Consider the following 22355-nt stretch of genomic DNA (forward strand, 5'->3'; position numbering starts at 1 on the left):
AAGATATCAAAGGAATTTATATTGTTTGATTTAAAATAATTTAAAAAATTGGAAATAGCAGTAAATCTACGCGCACAAGACGTGCGCTACCATTTCGTTTGTTTATTTCCTAACTGTTGAAGCCGAAATCACTAAATCGCCTTCAAATCTTTGTCAGAATTTATGAATCAAACTAGTCCTAAATATGATGGGAACAGTTTCTCGGATGAATGCTATGTAACAGACGTAGGACTTTTGCTGAGGGGGACTTGTTTATAGGACCAAGAAAACAAAACACATGGCGCATCTAACCTAGAGGTCCTAGAGGTCGAGACGCAGAAAAGCCTCAGTTGGTCTCTGTGTGTGATTGAGTCCAGTCAAGTGCACCGCACTAACCATTTTTTGGATATTCCCTTTTTTTAAAGTACTTGTTAAACATTATTTCCACGAAATCGTGTGTAGGATTATTATTTTCTACAGTTCAGAAGTGGGATATATCACGTGCCGAATCGAATTTTTATACGCGAACCAAAATTGACTATATTGTCGATAGAAAATAAAGTTCGCCCGGAGTGAATCAGAAGTTTTGTGAAAAAGTGATTTGTGATATGGATCTCAGAAGATCTAAAGACTGGGATGGAAGACGATCACAATCGTCTTCACATCGTTTACGTGATCGGCATAGCAGACAACGACGATCGCGATCAGGACATTCTGTGGTTTATTATGAACATTTTAGAAGCAGATCCCCTGTTGCGCATCACAGAGGACCAAGAAATAGCTCGAGATCTGGTGAACGCCGACGACGACGCGATACTAGGAGCTGCAGCCGATTAAGGTCAAAATCCAGATCTGCTAGCAGGACTTTGAGAGGGGCACGTAAGGGTGAGACCGATTTTGCTAGGTTGACCGAGGTGCTTGCAATCATTGTTAAAACAGATTCAAGAAAGTCTAATCACTACATAAATGAAAGAGTTTTACCCGACTTTGATCCGAAAAAAAAGATTTATCAGCAACGGAATGGCTGGAAACAGTAAACATGTATTCGATTATGTATGATTGGGATGATTCAATCAAAATTTATTTGGCTGCGTTAAAGTTGAAAGGCATTGCGAAAAGTTGGTATGATGGACTTAAGAATGCTCCTGTGGATTGGGATGCATTTACAGTGGCGATTATCAGACAATTTTCAGGGGAACAAAATTTTGGTCAACATTATGGGCATGCCGTAATTTACAAAAGTGCACCGGGCCAGTCTTTGTCTGCCTATTGCTTTTAGAAAGTTAAAAGAATAAATCGTCTAAACTTAGAAATACCAGAAGAGAAAATAGTCGAGTTTTTTATTTACGGTATTCATTTTGATCAATTGCGAACGAGTCTAATTACAGCGAAAAAGAGAACGCTTGCTGAATTGAGTCAATGTTTGGTATCTCTAACTGTCGAAAAATCTAAAGATATAAAAAAATCGAAAGACGGAAATGATAAAAAGCGGTTCCGTGAACATCAAAATTCAAAGAAGTTTTCGAAGCCATTTGATCGTGATGCTTGCTTTAAATTAGTGGTCGGAAAACTTTTTGCTTAATTTTCAGGTATGGTCAGGCTCCACCCGACTTAAGTTTTTCTTCTACTTTTCGGTCTATTCATGTACCTTAGTGTGAGTGAGCCTACTCCAGCAAGGGTATTTTGTCCACAGGCATTTCAAAGTAAGGAAATTTTTAAACTTTTAATTTTTCAACTAGCGATTTGAAAATAACATTATCAGCATCTACGAATATTTCCGATTCCAATGATATATTACTTGCCTAGAAAAGTTAAAAATTTGAAGGAGTTTAATATCAAGAAACATCAGCTTTACAGTCAATTTAATACTAAATACTTCTTAAATTTTCAATCTTTATATAAAAATTACATGTCTTTGGAATCCGAACAATATGTAGATTCTAAATATATTACTTTTAAGTCACTGATTGCAAAATTACGAAATTTTTAATCTCACATTTTTTAACCATTTTCTAACAAAAGACCCCTGAGGAAAGGGGTGGTCTGGCCAAGCTCGCAGGTACTGCCCTGAAAGTAGGTCGTGGGGCAGCCAGGGCAGGGTACCCTGACCTGGGCAAGAGCGGGCCAACCACTGCTTTAAATGTGAGAAAAGGGGCCATAAAAGGGATCGTTGTCCAGAATTGGAAGGTAGCGGCATAAATAGAGACGGTGTAGGTTTGGAAAGTGGTAGTGGCATATGAAGTGAAAAGAATACTACATCTAGTTCTGATAAGAACAAATGAAAATGCGGATATTGTAACATACTAGGTCATATAGAAAAGGACTGTTTTAAAAAGAAGAATAAGGAAAGGAAGGGAAATACCGCATGACTAGTAAACGAAGGGAGGACCTCTCAAGAGGACACGCCTCTCGGCGCCTCGAAAACCCTCGCCACTTCCCAAGTTTTACAAGTCGAGTCAGCCAAAGTAAGCAAACCAGTCAAGAATTGTTTATTCGAAAATGTGGAGAAATTATGCACGGTTGATCTGGGAAGCGATTATTCGTCGGGAAAGCACCGCCCGATCTTTAAAACTAAAGTTAAAAGATACTCAAAGTAAGTTGTCAGCTTTTAATCACTCGATTTTTGTGCCGATCGCGCGTTCAAAAATTAAATTGCGTATTGATGAAATTCCTTTTAAAATAAGAGTTTAAATTGTACTGGATGATCAGGTTTCAAAGGAAATTCTTATTGGTAGGAATATTCTTTAAAGACTTGGGGTTAAAGCGATATCAGACTTTTCGGGACCGACGTTTACTTTGGTTGACTCACTTGAATTGAACAGTATGCCGGAAGTCGAGATGGTCGATTCTTACCAGAATAATCCAATTCAGGTGGTGAATTTTTGGTGTGAGGATCGTGAATCAGTTGACCAGTTACTAAAATTGTTGAACAATTGTCAGCGAAGCGTAGCAATGAACACGAAAGAGTTAGGAAAAGCTAGTGGGGCAGAAATGAAAATAAAGTTAACCTCAGAAACGCCGGTTTTTCGTGGACCGTACTGAATTTCCAAATCAGATCGAGACAAATTAACCGAAATAGTGACAGGTTTGGAAAACAATAGTATTATCCGTGAGAGTACGTCTCCTTATGCAAGTCCGGTAGTAATTGTCCAGAAAGAAACGAGGGATTTTGCATGGCAGTAGATTACCGAGAATTATATAAGATTTCTAAGCGTATTCAATATGCCTTGCCAATAATTGACGATAAAATAGATCAATTTTGTGACAAACGAATTTTCACCTCGTTGGCTTTGAAATCGGGATTTTACCAAATCCCAATGCATCCTGATTCTGTGGAAAAAACTGCATTCATAACACCTGATGGAATGTGGGAGTTTTTACGTGTACCTTTTGGGTTGGTGAATGCTCTTTCCGTATTTCAAAGGACCATGAACAAAGTCCACAAGGGTTGTGCACTTGTTTATATCGATGATGTATTAATTGCCACAAAAACAATAGAAGAAGGATTTACACAACTAGAAATAGTTTTGAAGGCTCTTCAAGCAAACAACTTAACTCTAAATATCACGAAATGCAGTTTTTTCCAAAGAAAAATTGATTATCTAGGACGTGAAATTTCTAGTGAAGGGGTCAGACCAGGCAATAATAAGGTTGATGCAGTTGTCAAAATTACTGATCCGAAGAATGTAAAACAAGTCAGGCAGTTCTTGGGACTTGCCGGATATTTCCGCAAATTTATAAAAGATTTTGCGCGTTAAGTCGCCCCACTTACGAATTTGTTGCGGAAAAACAATATTGGTTAATCGACCAATATTGGTAATTTACGATCCTTCTCGTGAAACAGAGATACATACAGGCGCATGCGCAATCGGGTTAGGTGCCATGCTAGAACTCCTGAAGAACTCCTAAAGAACAAAAGTACCACTCGTACGACCTGGAGACTTTGGCTGTATTCGTTGCTTTAAAAACATTCAGAGTATATTTGATAGGAATTACATTCACGGTTGTTACTGATAGCAGTGCAAAAAGGGCCATGGTAAATAAAAAGGACTTACAGCCAAGAGTAGCTTGTTGGTGGGTATATTTGCAGGGCTTTAAATTTGATGTCGTGTATCGTCTTGGAGCACAGCTAGTTCATGTAGATTATTTGAGCTGAAATCCTGTAGATTGTTTTGCCATCGACATTGCAGAGAAAGAATGGATCAAAGTAGCTCAATTACAAGATCCAAATATTGATGTAATTCGTAAGATTTTAGAATCAGGCAATATGCAGCCAGAGACCAGACAGTACTTTGATAAGTATGACCTCAAAGGGGGTATTCTTTTTCGAAAGACTGACTCGGGTAGTAAATGGGTGGTACCAAAAATGTCGCGTTTTAACGTCGTAAGATTGTGTCATCATGAAGAAAGGCACTTTGTACTTGAAAAAACGTTAGAAAAGGTGCGGGAAAATTATTGGTTTAAAGAAATGAAAAAATTTGTTATCAAATACGTCCCATTGAGAAAATTGCCATTCCATTGCATACGATACATCTCGATCATGTGGGACCATTTGTACGAAGTGCTCGCAAAAATGTTCAAATTCTAATGATTGTTGAGGCGTTTCCTGAATTTTGCATTCTTGAACCTGTCCGTGATACTTCAACAAAGCATGTGTTGAGAGCACTAGGTCAATTAATAGCAATATTCGGAGTGCCAACCCGAATAATAAGTGATAGAGGAACGGCCTTTACGTCACACTCATTTAAAGCTTTCTGTGAGGAGTATGGTGTCAAGCACGTACTCAACGCGGTTGCAACGCCACGTGCGAACGGACCATTTTGAGTTCACTTGCAGCCACCCGCGCTTGAAATGCAGAGGAGATATGGGACGAGAGTGTGAAAAAGGTCCAAAGCGCTATCAACTGTTCAACCAACAGAACTACAAGAATGTCACCGACTCAACTTCTTTTTGGCTACAAACCACGCATTATGGCTGATGCAAAGTTACTTACAGCAATTCAAGACACTTTGGATCAGATCATACTCTATTGGAGACGTCGTTATGGTGGATGTACATCCAGTTGCTACTAGCGAGAGCAAGAAGCTGATAGCTAAGGCGAAGGGGCCCTTCAAGGTTACAGCTGTTCTGCCGAACCACCGGTACGAGGTAAAAGACCTTCGGGATTTGAAGAAATCACTGAATCAACGCAGCATTATGGCAGTAAACAGTTTGCGGAGATGGGTCACGTTTAACGCTACTCAGTGAGCTGGTGAGTAAACACAGTAGGCTGAAATGAGACTTGTATGCAGAGCGATTGGCTACAAGGACTGAACTCGTCGTGTCTGGACAGAGTGCTGGCGAGACTGGGACTAAGGCCAAGTCGGGTATTCCTAGGTTAATGAATAGTCAACCTTATACTGGGTGGAATACTGGGCGGAGGTCAGGATTGAGGTAGTCGTAGTCAGAGCAAGCACTAAATTAAGGAGGCCGGTTGCCCTCTTCATTGTTGGTATCCCTGGTAAGCCTAGCAACCGGTAGAGATAAGCTTGGGAGTGACTCTGTTGATACAGAATGGCGCTTGCGAGGCGTAAATTGAAACCATAAAAAATGCCTTGCCCTTGTCATCAATCCCAGTATTAATCTAGCTGGATATATTAATATATGGATATTAATAATATAATATTAATATAATAATATAATATTGATAGCTGGATATATTAATCTAGCTAGCTGGATATTGATGGAGGCTTTCAGGGGCCTGATCACTCCCTTGCGGGTGCCTATTCAAGATACAGCTATCATCCTTCCTTCATTTGATTTTTCATAATTGGTAATGAGGTGTCTCTACTTTCAGGAATCTTTGAATGTCTATCTGGAGTAAAAGAGTCGTGGGCGACCTAGTCGTCAGGTAGGCCGAATGATGGGAGCAGTTTCTCGGATGAATGCTATGTAACAGACGTAGGACTGTTGCTGAGGGGGACTTTTTAATGGGACCAAGACTAAACAAAACACATGGCGCATCTAACCCAGAGGTCCAAGAGGTCGAGACGCAGAAAAGCCTCAGTTGGTCTCTGACTGTGATTGAGTCCCGTCAAGTGCATCACGCTAACCATTTTTTGGATATTCCCTTTGTTTTTTAAAATATTTTTTAAACTATTGTGTATCGGTAGATCTTTCATAAAATTATATATCATTATTACCACGAACTCGTTTGTAGGATTATTATTTTCTAAAAATATATCCTTCGAAGTCATTTAAATCTAAATTTCTAAATGCAGGCTAGACGCTTATGCTATTCTTCAAGGCCACCGAAAACTTTCTTTACCTTCGAAAATTTGAAAATTTAGGATTATCCCAAACATCTGTAATTTAAGCTGTATCACGATTTATATTTACTGTTTGTTCAACTTAGCCTTTGTTGCCACTTAATATTGTATAGCCCTCAACCGATCATTACCAAATCTTCGCTGATTCACACTTCCTACCTGAAACAACTGCATTTTCCAACATCCCCTTCCTCCTACTTAGTCCATCTCCCTGCCTATCGTACGGTCTATCTTTCGTCCCTTCGACAGTCCAATTTTGGAAATTATAACGACAACATCGATAAATAATTTGTAATCACTTGCGAAAACTAATTGTTACACCAGTCAAAATTTCCAATAAATCGTGTTCTTTAATAGTGAATCTTGCTCTTCTTATTTCACAAATCAATAGATCCTTGTTCAAAAACTCAAGGAGTGATCATAAACGCAATAAGGTACACATTTGCGTAAATAATGGTCCGCAACGTCAACACTAACATTAAACATATAAACAATTTAACAATCAACCAGTAAACAAATTTTTGAATATTAGGCTTTAGCATTTAGCCCGCTTCATTCTTTTTTAATATATTGAACGATTTTTTATTGAAAACACTCCAATTATAAATACGTTATATTAGAAAAATTGTTGAATGAAAAAGCCACATTTTGAATAGAATGAAAAGTAATTAAATCTGTATTAGTTTAAGGAAAAACTGTTTAAAATTTAATTAGTAAATTTTCTTAAGAAGCTTTAGAAAATAAAGAATTTCAGGCTAAGATTTTGAAAGTTTAAGAATTTAATTAGAATGAAGTTTAAACTTTATAACTTCTAATTCAAAGTGTTCAAAATTCTCAAATACAAAAATGAATTCGCTATCATTTCCACCGTTCAAAAATGGAAAACTTTTGCATTATAAACCTTCAAAATTGAAATTATTCTACAAAATAGTTTAAAATAGAAAGTAATTTTTAATGGAAAAATTAAAAATAAAAAAAGTTCTACTACGGACCGTTAAAAGCTAAAGATACTTTTAAACTGTTAATTATACTTTTCTAAATTCAACTATTTCAATTTTAATTGTGAATTTAAAAATGTAACGTTTAAAATAAGAATTCTAAACTTTCCAATCTTAAAAAAATTATTAAAAACAAATATAATTTTTCAATATTAATACTAGAATATAATAATAACCCATTGGGCACCAGGACGTCTTAAGGACGACCTTAGAATGTACCTTTATGTCATATGAATTAACGTCTTTAATACATCCTTTGGATCTTTTCATGTTTTTAAAAGGTCCTCAGGACGTCCTTAAGACGTTCGCCGAAAATCGTATATAGGACAAGTTTAGCACTTGTGTGCTCACTGGGAAACCAGTAAAACAAAATTATTTAATTACTGTGGTATCAATTTCAGAAAGTTTAATTTTGATCTATTTTGATTTTAATCAATAGATTTTTTCATTTTAAATCGATTAATTTGCAGCAATTGATTATGAAATATTACGCATTCTTAAAATTTCATAATTAAATATTATTTTATAAAATGTTAATTCATTTTTTTTAATTTTCAACTTAAAATCGGATAATTCCAAGATAATAAATTTAAAATAAAGAATAAAAGAATACAAAACAATATTGCTGTATATAATTCCAATGCTTAAACGTATAATCTTAAGCTTTTTAATTTCAGATTGCTTTTTTATTTTGGTTTTGAAAGTTTCAATATTTTTATATATTTTTGCATAAAAAATAATTCAATTTTTAATGCCTGGTTCTAAATTGTTTTTCACTTTTAAGGCTTGAATTCTAAAAAATTATTTTCATAATTTTTCATTGTTTTCAATTTATGCTGGAGGCATTTAATTTAAAATTACTTAATTATAAATCTTTAAAATGAAAATTGTGCAACTGTACAATCCTTTACCCTGATACTCTACGCCTTTGAAGAATTCAAAACCTCTGACAATTTTGTAGTTTAAACATGAAATCAAACAATTTAGAATAGATTTAAAATAATTAAGTTTAAAACTCACTACAGATGAAACCAAGCAATTTAAAATATTTATATCTAAAATTATTAAATTTAAGGATGTGTCTACCCGTACCAAAAAATACGCCGTTTTTCAAGGATCTCTTAGTCATATTGAAAAAACGGATATGGCAAAAAGTAAAATTAACAATAGTAAAAACATTGAAGTGTCCAATAAAAATAAAAAAATGACAAATTTTACAAGTGGGCTTATGTAATTTGCACCCCAGTGTGTCAATATAGAGTTAAAACTATCGAGGGATTCAATATGAATTTTTAATAAATTTAATAATGAAATTGTCTTGAAATTTTTAATATTTGAATTTAAAACTACGAACAAGAAAACTACTTATAAAGGCTCAAAACTGTAGCTGATTTAGAATTGTGTAATCTAAACTATAATTTTAACTTAAAATTGTAGCAAATTTCAAGATGATATGTAAACATATTATTAATAAGTATTATATAGTGCAATGTTAAGCGCCATTTAAAGTGATTGTATAGATTTTTATCTTTGAAAATGATATGCTTTTAATTTGAAGCGTTTAAAATTTAAAAAGTTCAAATTTTGCTTAAATATTGAAGCATTCGTAAAGTAGGCTCTTTAAACTACGCGATTTGTCCAGAAAGTATCCGATCTTGTGGTGTACTAGGAGAAATAGTTAATTATTGTCAATGGCGATGATATTTCTTTCAAAATATTCCTCTTTGGAAGCCACAAACTTCTTCCAGAGATCCTCCCACTTTCGGAAGCACTCCTTTAAGTCCCTTTTCGGAATAGCAAACAGCTGCTTCGTCACAATCTGTTTTATTTCCTCTACGTCTTAAAATCGTTTTCCTTTTAAAGGATACTTTATTTTCGAAAACTGTCCGAAATTACAGAGAGCCAAGTCAGGACTGCATGTGGTTTGAAAAAATTTTGTAAGAACGTGTTTTACCCGAAATTGCTGAATAAGCTGCGATAGTGGACAGGTGCGTTGTCATCGTGAAGGACCCAGTGACCACATTTAAAAAATATCTTGGCTCAAAATTTACAAACCCATTTTTGGAATCCCGGGGCTTTTCTCTACCTCTCTCAGTATTAGGCGAAGATTTCTATTAATTAGAACTCGCACTCGTTTAACATTTTGAGTTTTGGCCGCGGTGCATGTCTCTCATAGCGAGGATCACCACCATACACTTTCCGTTTAATAATGATGAATTCTGGACATGAATTGCCCAGTTTTTGGCAAAATTTAATGCACACACTTTTTCGATGCGTTGCGTCATCCTGAAATTCGACGCGTATATGGTTAGAGGTTTGCGCAATTGCGTACTCTAGTCGACTAAGGATTCTCAGGACCTTGTTAGTCAGTAGATGGCGTAACAGAAGTCCCTCCTAAGCGGCAAGTACCTCTGTTTAACAATAGCATAGCAAGGTATAAAGTAAGAGCACAAGGTCGGATACTTTCAGGACAGGACTCGTAAGTCGTTGAAAATGATTAATTTTCAAATTGTTCATCACGCTTTTTTAAATTCACTCATTTTAATCTAAAGTGCGAAATTAATAATTTCAAAGACATTGATAGAGCATTTCCATAACAAGGGAGCAACTTCATGTTGAAGAAAATTTGATGAGATGTCAAACTGACAAATAATAATAAACTGATATGACAGAAAAAGTGACCGCACAGAAAACACGCGAAAAGCGAGCGTAAAAGTAATTTTAGTGTTTCTACTAAGATTCGAAAAATTTCGTATCGACGTTTTATTAAATAAGTAAATGCAGTTTTCATGCTTTTTGACTATTTTAAAAATAATCTTCAATATATAAGAAGAGGGATTCAAAGCCAAATCTTGCTGGAATAAGACGCCTACAGCAAAATACAGATATAAAGAAAAAAAATTGAATTTCTAACCTCATCAATGTTCTCACATTTTAGAGTATATTTTAATAATTTTAAAACCTAATTTTATATATTTGTATTAAAAATATAAGGTAATTGGTATTTACAATTGTCAAAAAGTATGTAGTTTTCTCTAATGAGCCGAAAAGAAGATATTTTGAAAAACAAATGTTGAATTCTGAATTTTTTCCATGCTCCGATTTCGTTGCATATAATTCTTTATAATAAAGTGAATTTTATTTCGATTTCACATAAAAAAATTGAAATCGACACATGTTTAACTATTTTTATTTGAACTTCCATCTTTTTTTATTAAAAATGCCATCATTTTCTTGAAAATTCATCTTTGTAGGTTGAATATTCAAGTATTTCGTTAAAAATTCAACCAACATCTTGAAAATTCGTCCTTTTTGCTTCAAACTTTAACAATTTAATCAATAATTAACTTTTTTGTTGATAATGTATCTATTTATCGGAATTGAATTGTTTTTTGATAATTCAACTATTTTGTGAAAAATCAATATTTTTCGGTAAAATTGTTTGAAAAAAATGTTGAAAATAGCGGGAAGTAGTTTTTATACGGTACCTAATAATAATATCGAAAATGCCTAATTTATCTGGAACACTATTTCTCATAGCATGTGCGACTGTTCTGCAGAAAATAGAGATGTAAATGACAGACTAGTTCCGCTCCTTCAATTTTCAAAATGTTCAGGACAAACTTTTGAAGGAAACGATGGAAATTGTCCACAACACAAAATGTTTGACTGCAAGGATGTATATGGAACAAGGCTTTTAAAATCAGAGCCTGCATTGCCTCTTTGCAATGAACTTCAACAACCATTAAGTTCAGAATGCTCGAGCACTTCCACAAGAATAGTATAATTAAAATTGATTTTTACTCATATATTTTATATATTTGTTTTCCGACTTTACAAGAAAATGATAATTTTCAATTTTTAGTACAAATACATAGACCCTTGGGAGTTCAAGTTTATGAGGACAGGGGAAGAGGAAGAACCTCAACATTTTCCAATTATATGTGAGCCTTGTATCCTAGATGAAGAGGAAGAACTAGTCGATGAAGAACCGGATGTGGAGTGTACTTTAGCGATCATAAAACCGGAAGCGGTGATTCATCGAAAAGAAATTGAACGCAGAATTTATGAAGAAGGATTCGAAGTATATCAGACAAGGTGGATACAATTGACGCCAGAGCAAGCTTCGGAGTTCTACTGTGATAGTTATGGACAAATTAATTTTGCTCATCTCGTTGCGTATATGGCTTCCGGACCAATTGTCGCGATGGTCTTAGCTAAGCATCAAGCCGTACAGGATTGGCGAATGATAATGGGACCGACGAAGGTAATTTACTTATTTGTAAATTCCATACAATTTAAACATTAGGTATCATTTCAAGTAAAACTAATTTTAACAAATTAGACAAGTTATATTTTAATTACACTATTTATATAATTTTATATTGTAGCAGTTTAAGCTATCTTTCTTTTGTAAAGACAATACTTGAAAATTAAGTGGTACCAGATAATACTAATTCATAATAAAATGGTACCAAATGTTAAGTTCTTCAAATCAAGTTGTGCCAAATGATATTACTTCAAAATCAAGTGCTATCGAAAGATACAACTTTAGAATCAAGTTATGCCAACAGTTACTACTTCAAATCAAGTGGTATTAAAGGCTATGATCCAAAAATCAAGTGGTAACGAAAGACACAACTGAAGAATCATGTTACATCAACAATTGCCACTTAAAATCTCACTATAAACCTTTGTGATCGGGCTATTCATATGCACGCTTAAAGGTGAAATCAAGTGGTAGTAAAGTACATTCTAAATTAATTGATACCAACAAATACCACTTCAAAATTAAGTGATACCAAAATAGCAACGTTAAATACAAGTAATATCGACAGATACGACTTCAAAACCAAAAGGTGCCAACAAATACGACTTAAAATCAACTGGTACCAAGAGTCGTACTTAAAAATCAAGTGATATTAAAATATATAACTTCAGAATCAAGTTATATAAACAGTTAAAACTTCACACTAAGTAGTGCCAAATTATATGATCTTAAAATCAAGTGGTATCAAAAGATATTATAAAAGAATTGGCACAAACAAATGTCACTTCAAAATTAAGCGTTACCTGAATAACAACTTTAAACTAATGTAATATCGACAGATAAGATAAAAATTAAAAGGTGCCAACATATACGACTACAAAATCAACTGGTACCAACAGTGGTAATTAAAAATCAAGTGGTATCAAAATATTCAACTTCAGAATCAAGATATATCAACAGTTATCACTTCAAATTAATTGGCACAAACAAATTTCACTTCAAAATTAAGCGGTACCCAAATAACAACTTTAATACCTAATAATATTGACAGACACCACTTCAAAATTACAAGGTGCCAACAAATGCGACCTAAAAATCATCTTGTACAAACAGTAGCACTTAAAAATCAAGTGGTATCAAGCGACACAACCTCAGGGCTCGGATCGACTAGAAAGCTTTAAATAAGTCCCACCAGTCGTATAAAATTACCAAAAGGGCGCATGAATTAAAAAGAATTTAACAAAAATTTACAGTTAAAGATAATGTAAAAAGCGGTATCAGATTCTGAATTACTGAAATAATAACATTCTTTATTTAGGAATATAGAATACAGGTTTCTTAATTATTATGAAATATTCTTTGTGCAATCAAAATAAATTTTAATTTAGAAACCATGTTTAACCTAAATTTTCAAGACACAAAGACGAGTTTTGTGAAAAATAGTTGAATTATTAGCGTGAAAAGTTAAATTTTTAACAAACGGATCGCTTTCAACCAAGACAGATGAATTACTATTTAAATAGTTAAATTAAAAAAATGTTTAACCAAATAGTTTCATTTGCAACCAAATAGTTGGTCTTTCAATTAAGTGAGAGCAATTTTCCACATAACAGATGAATTTTTAACCTAATAGTTGAATATTAATGCCAAAAAGACAAATTTTTTAGAAAACTATTACATTTTCAATATAAAGTAAATTTTGAACTAACAAAGATGAACTGTCAACTAAAAAGATGAGTTTCCTACCATAACAAAAGACATTGTCAATTCAAAAGGATGAATTTTCTATCTAAAAAGTCGAGTTTGCAATACATTAGTTAAATTTCCACAAAAAAGGTCAATTTTCAACAAAATTGCTTAATTTTCAACAAAATAAATATACTTTTAATCATATCGTTGACTTTTTAACTCGAGATGAATTCAGATCTGAATTTAAGCGAACTTTAAGTCCACTGGTATCAAACATTGCAACTTCAAATTAAGTGGTACCAACAGATAGAATTTCAGAATCGAGTAATACCAACCGAAAAAATAAAACTTCCAATCAAGTGATACCAAATGATCTAATAACGTTTTCAATTCTACCCCTCAATCAGGAAGTTGATATTTAGAGTCAGAATTTAGAATAAGTTTGTCCATAATTTATTCGAGTCAATACACCGACTGATTTACAACACTACTCCTTGATTTTATTACACTTTGACGCGATAAATACGATCTCAGGACCCTTGCTTTTAAAGCATTGGTCTCAAAGTTTCGGGCATTAGGCCACGCGCCTTTGTTATCAGGTCTCAAATTCTGTGCTTTTAGATCACAGAGTCCAAAACTTTTAATCATGTAACAACTGTTACTCTAAAATCACGCGCTTCCGTGAATTAATTTTTTGAAATTTCTCACCATAGAAATTAGAAAAAACACTAGCGCTACATGCTGGATTATTACTTTTTGTTATCGCAGGCAATTTTTAAATTACACTGAAACCTGGGTTTAATCGGCAGCTCGGAAGAGCTCCGAGTAAATCGAGGGTCATAAAATCTCAAGCGCTGGTAGAAAATGCTGTATCCATAGGGGGGGGGACGTGTCTGCAGTATTAATATTGTCCACTTCGTAAGAGTATAGAACAGTGAAAATGTAAAAGAGAGTTTATCCGCTTCTAAAATAACCTTTCTTGTTGATTATTTGTTACTACTTATTTATATGACAAGAAACGACTTTCATTTGTTTAAATTATCAACTCCTGTAGAAGTGTGTTTGAGGTGGATTCAAAGACAAATAATTTTCATAAAATAGTGGATTAATCATCGAATTAAAATTAAAATTTTGGTGAAGGCGAATTTTACAGGACGAGAGGAAGTTGAGGACTGTAATCGTCTAAGTCTACATTTTCATTTGGATATGATGAATACTCTACTTTCTGTAACATTGAAAAAAAGTGGAAATATCGGAGTGTCATGAACTTTTTATCACGATTGAAATGTAAACTTTCTATACCTTGAACTTTTTAATTTTCTTCCGCGGCTCTCGTATATGCATAACTGGACTATTTCTATTGATCAATTAAACGAATAATTTCAATCTTTTTCTTGTACGATGAACGCGTTCTTTTTTGTTGATTATGGTTTTCCTCTGACATATTTGAGAAATGTACAACATACGTCTTTTTTATTTCAAAACTTTCAAAAGGATAACATTGTGTGTGTGACAGGTGCCGATTAAACCAATAGGATTAAACCGAGAGTTCAGTGTAAAATGTAAAATTAACATAAACTAAATTTGCTTCAAATTGTAAATTTATCTCTTAAATTCATATAATATTTATTTTAAATAATATTATCGGTAAAAAAGTAAAAATGCAATTGTAAATATTGTGAATATTTTTTAAAATGTAATTATTTTTTATTAACAACGTCAATTTTAGAAGAGAAACACAAATATAACATAACAAAAATTTGTGGGAGATTGTATAGACCTTCTTTTAAACCTAATGTTTCTTGTTCAAAATAACTTCCAAACTTATAAATCTTCCTTAAAATCACTGAAAATAACCAAACATGGCTCAGCATTATAAATCTTATTTGAAATTTAATTATTTTTGTTTGAATTAATGGATTTCACGTTAAAAATGTTGACGCATAATCTTAAATTGTTTAAAAAAAGGTGAAAATCTTCTTTGATCTCTATATACGGTAAGAAGAGAATAGAAAAAAAAATATTTTCAGATTTAAACGAAAGAGTAAGCATTATTTAATTTTTTGAATGTGCTAATTTTCCATTGGGAGATGTGCTCAACGAAATAATAGGTTTATCTCCGAAACCGATTCTTTTTTACTTCCTTAGCTATTGACACTTGTTTTGTATTCCATACAGGCGAATACATTTTCGACTTTTATAGTTCCTCTTAATCCGATCAGAAAACAAACCTCTCATGGTTATTTTTAATTACATACTTACATGCTGTATTTTCGACTTATTTAATTTCCTCTAATATGTCCACAAAATATGTGCTCTTACATAGTTTCTATTCCTCCGTGTGCAATAGGGTGGTCCAAAAATGCATGGCAAATTGTTTTGCATGCTAGAGGGCAAAGATCCTCCCCATTCTATTCCAAATCCGAAAAAAGAAATTCCCTAATTTTTTATTTTTTTATTTTTTTACTTTAATAGGTGCCGGTTTTGATTTGAAGTTTTAGAATAATATTTTAGGGTTTGAAAAAATGCGACGGCAAAGTATGGAGACCTGTAGAGAATTATACAACAAAAAAGTTCATTTATCAGACATATAAGTTTGACATCCTTAATACACCCCCACGAGTACCTGAAAACTACCCTCGAAACCAAAAATGTCAATTTTTCAGGAAATCGACCTTTTGAACACTGTATTAATGTCTTTTTTTACTTAAAATTAATAATATGGGTCTAGTGGAATATTGATTATCATTGGTTAATTAATTTTTACTTATTTAAACAAATGGTATTTGTTTAAATTATTTTTTTCCTTGAAAACTCGTTATTCCTCCGAAAAATTAATACTAATAGTCTAGTGGAATGTTTATTAACATTGCTTCGTGATTTTTCATTATTAAAACAAATAGAATTTGTTTAAACAAGTTTTCTCAAAACGAAACGAAATTATTTAAACAAATTCCATTTGTTTAAACAATTTAAAATTATAGAACCAATGTTATTAAATAGTTTAGATTAAATATACTAGACTAATAGTAATAGCTTTACGGGAAAAATAAATAAATGTTTGAAATAAAATATTTAAAGGAATTCCATTTGCTTAAATAATTAAAAATTAATTAACCAATGATAATGAATATTCCACTAGACCAATATTAATAATTTTAAGTAAAAAAAAAAAAGATTAGAGTGCTCAAAATGTTGATTTCATGAAGAATTGACATTTTTTGTTTTACGGGTAGTTTTCAGGTACTTGCGGGGGTGTGTTAGGGGTGTCAAACACATATGTTTGAAAAATGAAATACTTCGTTGAGTAATTCTCAAGAGGTCCCCACACTTTCCCGTCACATTTTTTCAAACCCTAAAAAATTATTCCAAAAACTCAAAAAAGTGATTTTCTCCCATGCATTTTACATAGGAAACTTCAAGTCAAACCGGCACCTGTTAAAATCGAAAAAAAATTATGGAATTTATTTTGTCGGATTTGGATGAAATTGGGGGAATCGTTGTCCTCTAAAAAAAGCGTTTTTGAGACACCCTAGTGTGAAACATAAGTTTTGAAATTTCAATTTTTTGTCTGCCATAACGGTGGAGTAATTTTTATTATAATTTTTTATATTGTTTAACAAATAATAGATTTAATAATATAATAAATGATAATAAATTTATTCAATAATGTTGTGCAAGATAAACAAATTTAATTTATCTTTAAACAGAATTATAAAAATATTCTTTGACGATATTACAAATTATTTCTATTAACATAATTATTTCATATTTATAACTGATAGATTAAAAGGACTAGGTTTTTCGTCTTCAAATTGCGGAGGGTAATTCACGTATAAATGGGAATTCAGATTCTGAATTTTTCTAAATTCTTCTCTTTTTATCGGGTATGTAGATATTTCCGGTGAACCTGCTAGCATAACTCTTTTTTTAAATTTAATTCTTTTTGTTTAAAAAAAATTATTTTCAGTGAAGAACGGTAAACATAACGTAAAATTGTTCCGGTGACAGCTTAACCTACATTTGTGATACAAATCTAAATCTTCTTTGAAATTATTTTTTACTAAAAATACTCATTTCGGGTATGAAATTCCTAATATAATCTAAAATTGGTCGAAAGTAAGTTTAGTAATTTCAAGTCTTCTTCGAAACTTTATGATTTTATATGATTTGTTTAAATAATATTTTTCAGCACTAACAAAAAATATGTATAATATTTTTAATAATGTGTTTTATAATTTTAAAGTTTTTTTTTTAAATTTCGCATAAGGTTTTCTATGATTTTTCTCATTAAAAGGGATCATTTGTAGATTTAATTAAAGAAATTAAATTTAAGATACAAAACAACCACTGATTTAATAGGATGAAAAAAAGGTTTGAAAATTGAGAAAGTTAATTAATTTTATCACAGGTCGTAGAAGCTCGTTTATATTTTCCGGACAGTATCCGTGCTAAGTTTGGACAAAGGAGTGAGGAATTCAAAAACGTTGTGCATGGTAGCCAAAATCGCGAGCAAGCAGAAAAGGAAATCCACTTTTTCTTTCCTGAAAGTGAGATTTATCATTTTAATTTATACCGAAAAGTAAAGAAGATTTAAAATTAAATAGAATTTATATTTAAAAGTTTGTTTTTCATCATTCAATCAATTACATTTCAGTTATCGTTGAGCCACTTCTTAAAGGAGAAATGGCAGCGGATTATTTATGGGAGGTTATTAACACGATTCTAGTAGAGGGCCTGAGTTTGGTAAGTTAAGTTTGTTGGTATTATTTTACAATAAATTTGAAAATAAATTATTAATGGTTGCATCGACTATTTAAAAGTGTTGCAAGGTGAAACCAGCCGATCCAATACTTTGGTTAGCAAATTGGCTTCTTACAAATAATCCCTACAAACCAAAATTTCCAGAGGATCTCGCTCTTATTCCGACTTAGAGTAAGAAGTGAAAAATTGAAATACAATTCAAAATTACTTCAAAATTCATTATTATTTTACCTGTATGTTCCTCAATTTTGCAACGGGTCTGAGGCGATGGAGATCTTCTATTTTGCCTTCGACCGGAAGTTAAAGGACTATACCTATCAACAATAGAAAAATAAAATGTACTTTATATAACAAATATGTTTCAAAATTTATCTTTTTAATGTTTTAATTGCTCACCTGGATTGTACCAGTTCCTGGACAATAGATTCCAGAGGATCTTTATTAACTTCTGGCTTTAAACCGACATTGTTCTCAGAAGTATTGTCACTGGGATATTCATTTACCGTAATTGTTATATTACTCGGAAAATGATGTTCAAAAAAAGCAAAATTTTTTTGATCACCTACGGAAATATTTTCACGTGAACAAGGTGAACTTCCGTTAAATTTAATGTCGGGATCTGTTTCTTTTTCATTCGCAAAGCGTACTCGTGCTGTATCATTGAATGAGTTATCAACATTGGTATTATTTTTTAAGCCTCCGGGAAAATCACTTTCAGCCTTTCCCTGTTTTCTATCCTTTGATCTGGCCTGTTCAATAGGTTCATTCGAAGAAGTAGATTCTGGCTTTATGCCACATGTTGGAGATCTATCAAAATATGATAAAGAGATGAAACCTTTTTTTGTTTTTAAATAATACAGATTATTTTGATTATATTGCAAATTCAATTAATCGAATTATTCTAATTATTTAAAAAATTATTGCTAGTTTTCTTTTGGCGGCAATGAACTCTATTGAAAGAGTTGGCCTTCCTATTGAATGGTAAGACTGAACGAAGATTTTTTAAATGACAAAAATGGCCGTCAATTATTCTCCTCATATGCGGTACGTGATCGAAGTTGCAATTCGTAACTCAATGCGCATCTCGTACGACCTACAAATACGACGTTTTAAATCATTTTTTGAAAATGAATTTTTAATTTTCAATATACCGACACAGAAGACTTAAAAACTCCCTATGTATACAATTTTTTCAATTTTGAAAAATATCTAATAAAATAATATTAAAAGCTTATTTGATATTTTTATGTTAAAAGAAAAAAACTAATAATAATAAATTACGTTAAGTTTTTGATGTGGGTACGTGGACAAAACCAGTTCTTACGTAAAATATTTTTAAGTCGACGAATCATTATAAAACGACAGTTAAAAAGATTTTATTGTAAACAATTGTTTATCAGCGAAATCTAGTGCTTACTTAGTGTATTAAATGTAAAAAATATGTTACTTTATTGATAATTCTAACAGCGTTAACGTTATAATCCTAAATTCACGGAATAATAATAAAAATAATAGTAATAAATAAATAAAGAAATAAGAGATCATCCGTATCCATATATTACAGGAGTTGTTTTTATTACACTTAACCCTCCCCCCTCCGCGGAATCTTACTAAGATTTTGTACACTTGGAAAAAAATGTTAATAACAAAAAGTATTTTTTTTTATAGGCGTACAATTTTATCATTTTTTCAAGTCCCCCAAATGTTTTAGTCCGAAACTTTACTTTCTAACAAAAATTTGCAGCTTTTTATTTTAATAATTTAAAAGTATTATAAATTACCTTCTTTGTAATCTCTTTCCTTTTTCTCGGTTTCTCAGTGAAATTCGAACTGAATTAATAGATTACAGTAAGAAAATTCCAAAATTGATTATTAAAAATTTAACTATCTGGTCCAAATTTCATTATTTTGTTAAAATTTCAAGAATATTGTCTAAAAGTCATCTTTTTTGGATCAAAATTCAACTGTTCTGTTGTTTGGTTACAAATTTAACTAGTTTGTAGACCATTCGGTTTTTTCTTGTTTAAAAATTAATTTCCTTTATTGAAAATTTTAATATTCCAGCTTTGTTTTAGAATTTATTATTCTTAGTTAAGAATGTAATTATCTGGTTTAATTGAGAATTCAAGTATGTTGTTAAAAATTCGTAATTTTATGAGTAAATCTAACGGTTTTTGTGTAATTTAAACTGTTTTCGATTACAAATCAAATATTTTTTGGTTGAAATATGAAATATCATCTTTTTACGTTAAAAATTCCACTTATTGATTAAAAGTTGAACCACCTTATTAAAAATGCAGTTTTTGATTAAAGATTATTAATTACAGCTTAAATTCACCTATGGCTGAAAATTGTTTTCGATTCTTAAAATTTAATTTTTTCAATTGAAAATTTAAATTGTTTTAAACCGTCTTCTAGGTTGAAAATTCAACTATTTGTTGAAAAGGATATGTATTGTGTTAAAAAATCGTCCTTTCAGATAAAAGTTTATTATTTTTAGTTACAGATTCAACTGTTCAGTTAACAATTTATGTATTTTGTTGAGAATTCGTCGTTTTTATTAGAAAAAAATTTTTTGCTGTGGAAAATTCATCTTTCTGGTTAAAAATTCAACTTTTCTGTAGAAAGCTCCTCATTTTGACTTGAAAATTTTAATATTTTTGAATCATTGTTTTTATCGACAAACAGATTTTTTCAATTTAAAATTAAACTCTCATTGAAACTTAGTTTTTTCAAAGTTTATCTTATTTGTTAGAAATTAATTTTTTATTTTTGTTAAAAATGCAACTGTTTGGTTGAAATTGTACCTGTTTTGGTTAAGGATTTAACTATTTTGTTGAAAATTCGTATTTTTTCTTCAATTTAATTGTTTTTGACTAAGAATAAAAATCTTAATTTGGTTTAAATTTCAACAATTAATGTTTTTGTTGGAAATTCAGTGACTTGGTTGAAAGTTAAACTATTTTATTAATTGATAAGAAAAAGTAAGATCGTGTAATATTTAAATGAATCAAACTCTCAGGACTGTACCTATGATGAAGTTGTTGGTGAGTTACTACTTTATGATCGAATGCTTTGAGCGTAATTAAATAACATTCGTAATTAAATTCATGATGAAATAATTCTAAGCGGATGTAGTACCAGGCAGTACCTCAATTTCCTATTCTATTTCCTCGTTTTGACAGTCAGTCAGGTGATGTGAAGACTTAAATTTAAATGAGCACCACAACGACTGAAACTATTTCTCTAATTTATAATTATGTTCTACTTAATTATATTTATAATTTATAAATTTACCTTTGAAGGGTTTGCAGATTGCATGTTGAATGTGATTCGAATTGTCTTCTAGCTTCGGGATAGGGAAAACTTGATGAACTTGTTCCAGGTTTGTACCAAGGTGATGGTATCTTGATTGGATTTTTGGACAGGGGCCAATTTTGGCTTCCGTTCTCAGGAGAAGTGGGTATTTCCGATAGGGAAATTCCGCGTCGCGTCGCCAATCGAATCGGATCGACACTAGCTACTTTGACATCCCAGGGATCGACGATGGAGAGCAGCACTTTCTGCACCGATTGAAAAGAGACGTAACTACACTGACTCTAAGTGATCTAAAGTGTGGGAGTGGACTTGTTAAGGCTTATTACCATCATGTTTGAACTAGAGTCTACTCAGCTATGCACACCGAGACGAGAAAGTTTTATTTCAAAAACAAAATAAGAAAACAATTTTCAAAATTAATATTTTCACATATTCCATTTCAAATTAGACAATATTATATAGAAAGGCAAAATGGAGCCATGGAAAAATAAAATCGAGTCGGAACATAATTTTCATGAGACAAAACACGTTTTTAGGGGAATAATTTGCAATAAATAGAGATAATTATTTGTTTACTAGTTTTTTTAACTTACTATGTGGATACTCTCTAAATTTAAATCAGAGAGATTTCAGTTATTTCCAGTGAAAATTCTAACTGATTTCAGTCAGTGGCACATTTCTGGCTATTTTAATCAGCAAGATTTCGTAGTAAATCAGTGAAAATTCTGACTAATTTGATTCAGTGATCCAATTCCCACTTATTTAAATTTAGATAGTACGTTCCTATGTATGCTAGGATCAAATCTTACATTGTAATTTGTCGCTGCACATTCACATATACAATTGACTTGACATTTTGTACATATACGTATTTCCGATGGCAACACACTATTCAATGTGAATTGAAAAAAAAATATTTTTTCAGGGATAATTTAAAATATAAATAAATAAATAGACAAAATTTTTTTAATCAAATTTGATTCGCCAGCACTCCCCTTTTCCACATGTATGCGCAGTCAACTTCTGATT

At 31.9% G+C, this 22355-nt stretch overlaps 2 protein-coding genes across 2 annotated transcripts in view; one reads left to right on the forward strand and one right to left on the reverse strand.

Moving 5' to 3' along the window:
• The window catches only part of LOC117166856 (myogenesis-regulating glycosidase), a 59837-nt gene that overhangs the window by 18300 nt on the left and 19182 nt on the right, over positions 1-22355 (reverse strand). Inside the window, exons 2-4 of the mRNA XM_033351223.1 lie at positions 21306-21571; positions 18405-18815; positions 18240-18322 (exon numbers count right to left, since the gene is read on the reverse strand). Coding sequence (XP_033207114.1) covers positions 18240-18322; positions 18405-18815; positions 21306-21571 — 760 coding nt within the window. The remainder of the gene's footprint in view (positions 1-18239; positions 18323-18404; positions 18816-21305; positions 21572-22355) is intronic.
• Positions 9978-18328, forward strand: LOC117166857 (nucleoside diphosphate kinase homolog 5-like). Its single transcript, XM_033351227.1, has 6 exons — positions 9978-10224; positions 10826-11066; positions 11151-11552; positions 17656-17794; positions 17902-17990; positions 18068-18328. Exons 2-6 carry the CDS (start codon positions 10827-10829, stop codon positions 18176-18178), a joined length of 981 nt encoding a protein of 326 aa, XP_033207118.1. The 5' UTR covers positions 9978-10224; position 10826; the 3' UTR covers positions 18179-18328.

This window comes from Belonocnema kinseyi, chromosome 2, assembly GCF_010883055.1.
Source record: "Belonocnema kinseyi isolate 2016_QV_RU_SX_M_011 chromosome 2, B_treatae_v1, whole genome shotgun sequence".
In the NCBI taxonomy this organism is placed as follows: domain Eukaryota; kingdom Metazoa; phylum Arthropoda; class Insecta; order Hymenoptera; family Cynipidae; genus Belonocnema; species Belonocnema kinseyi.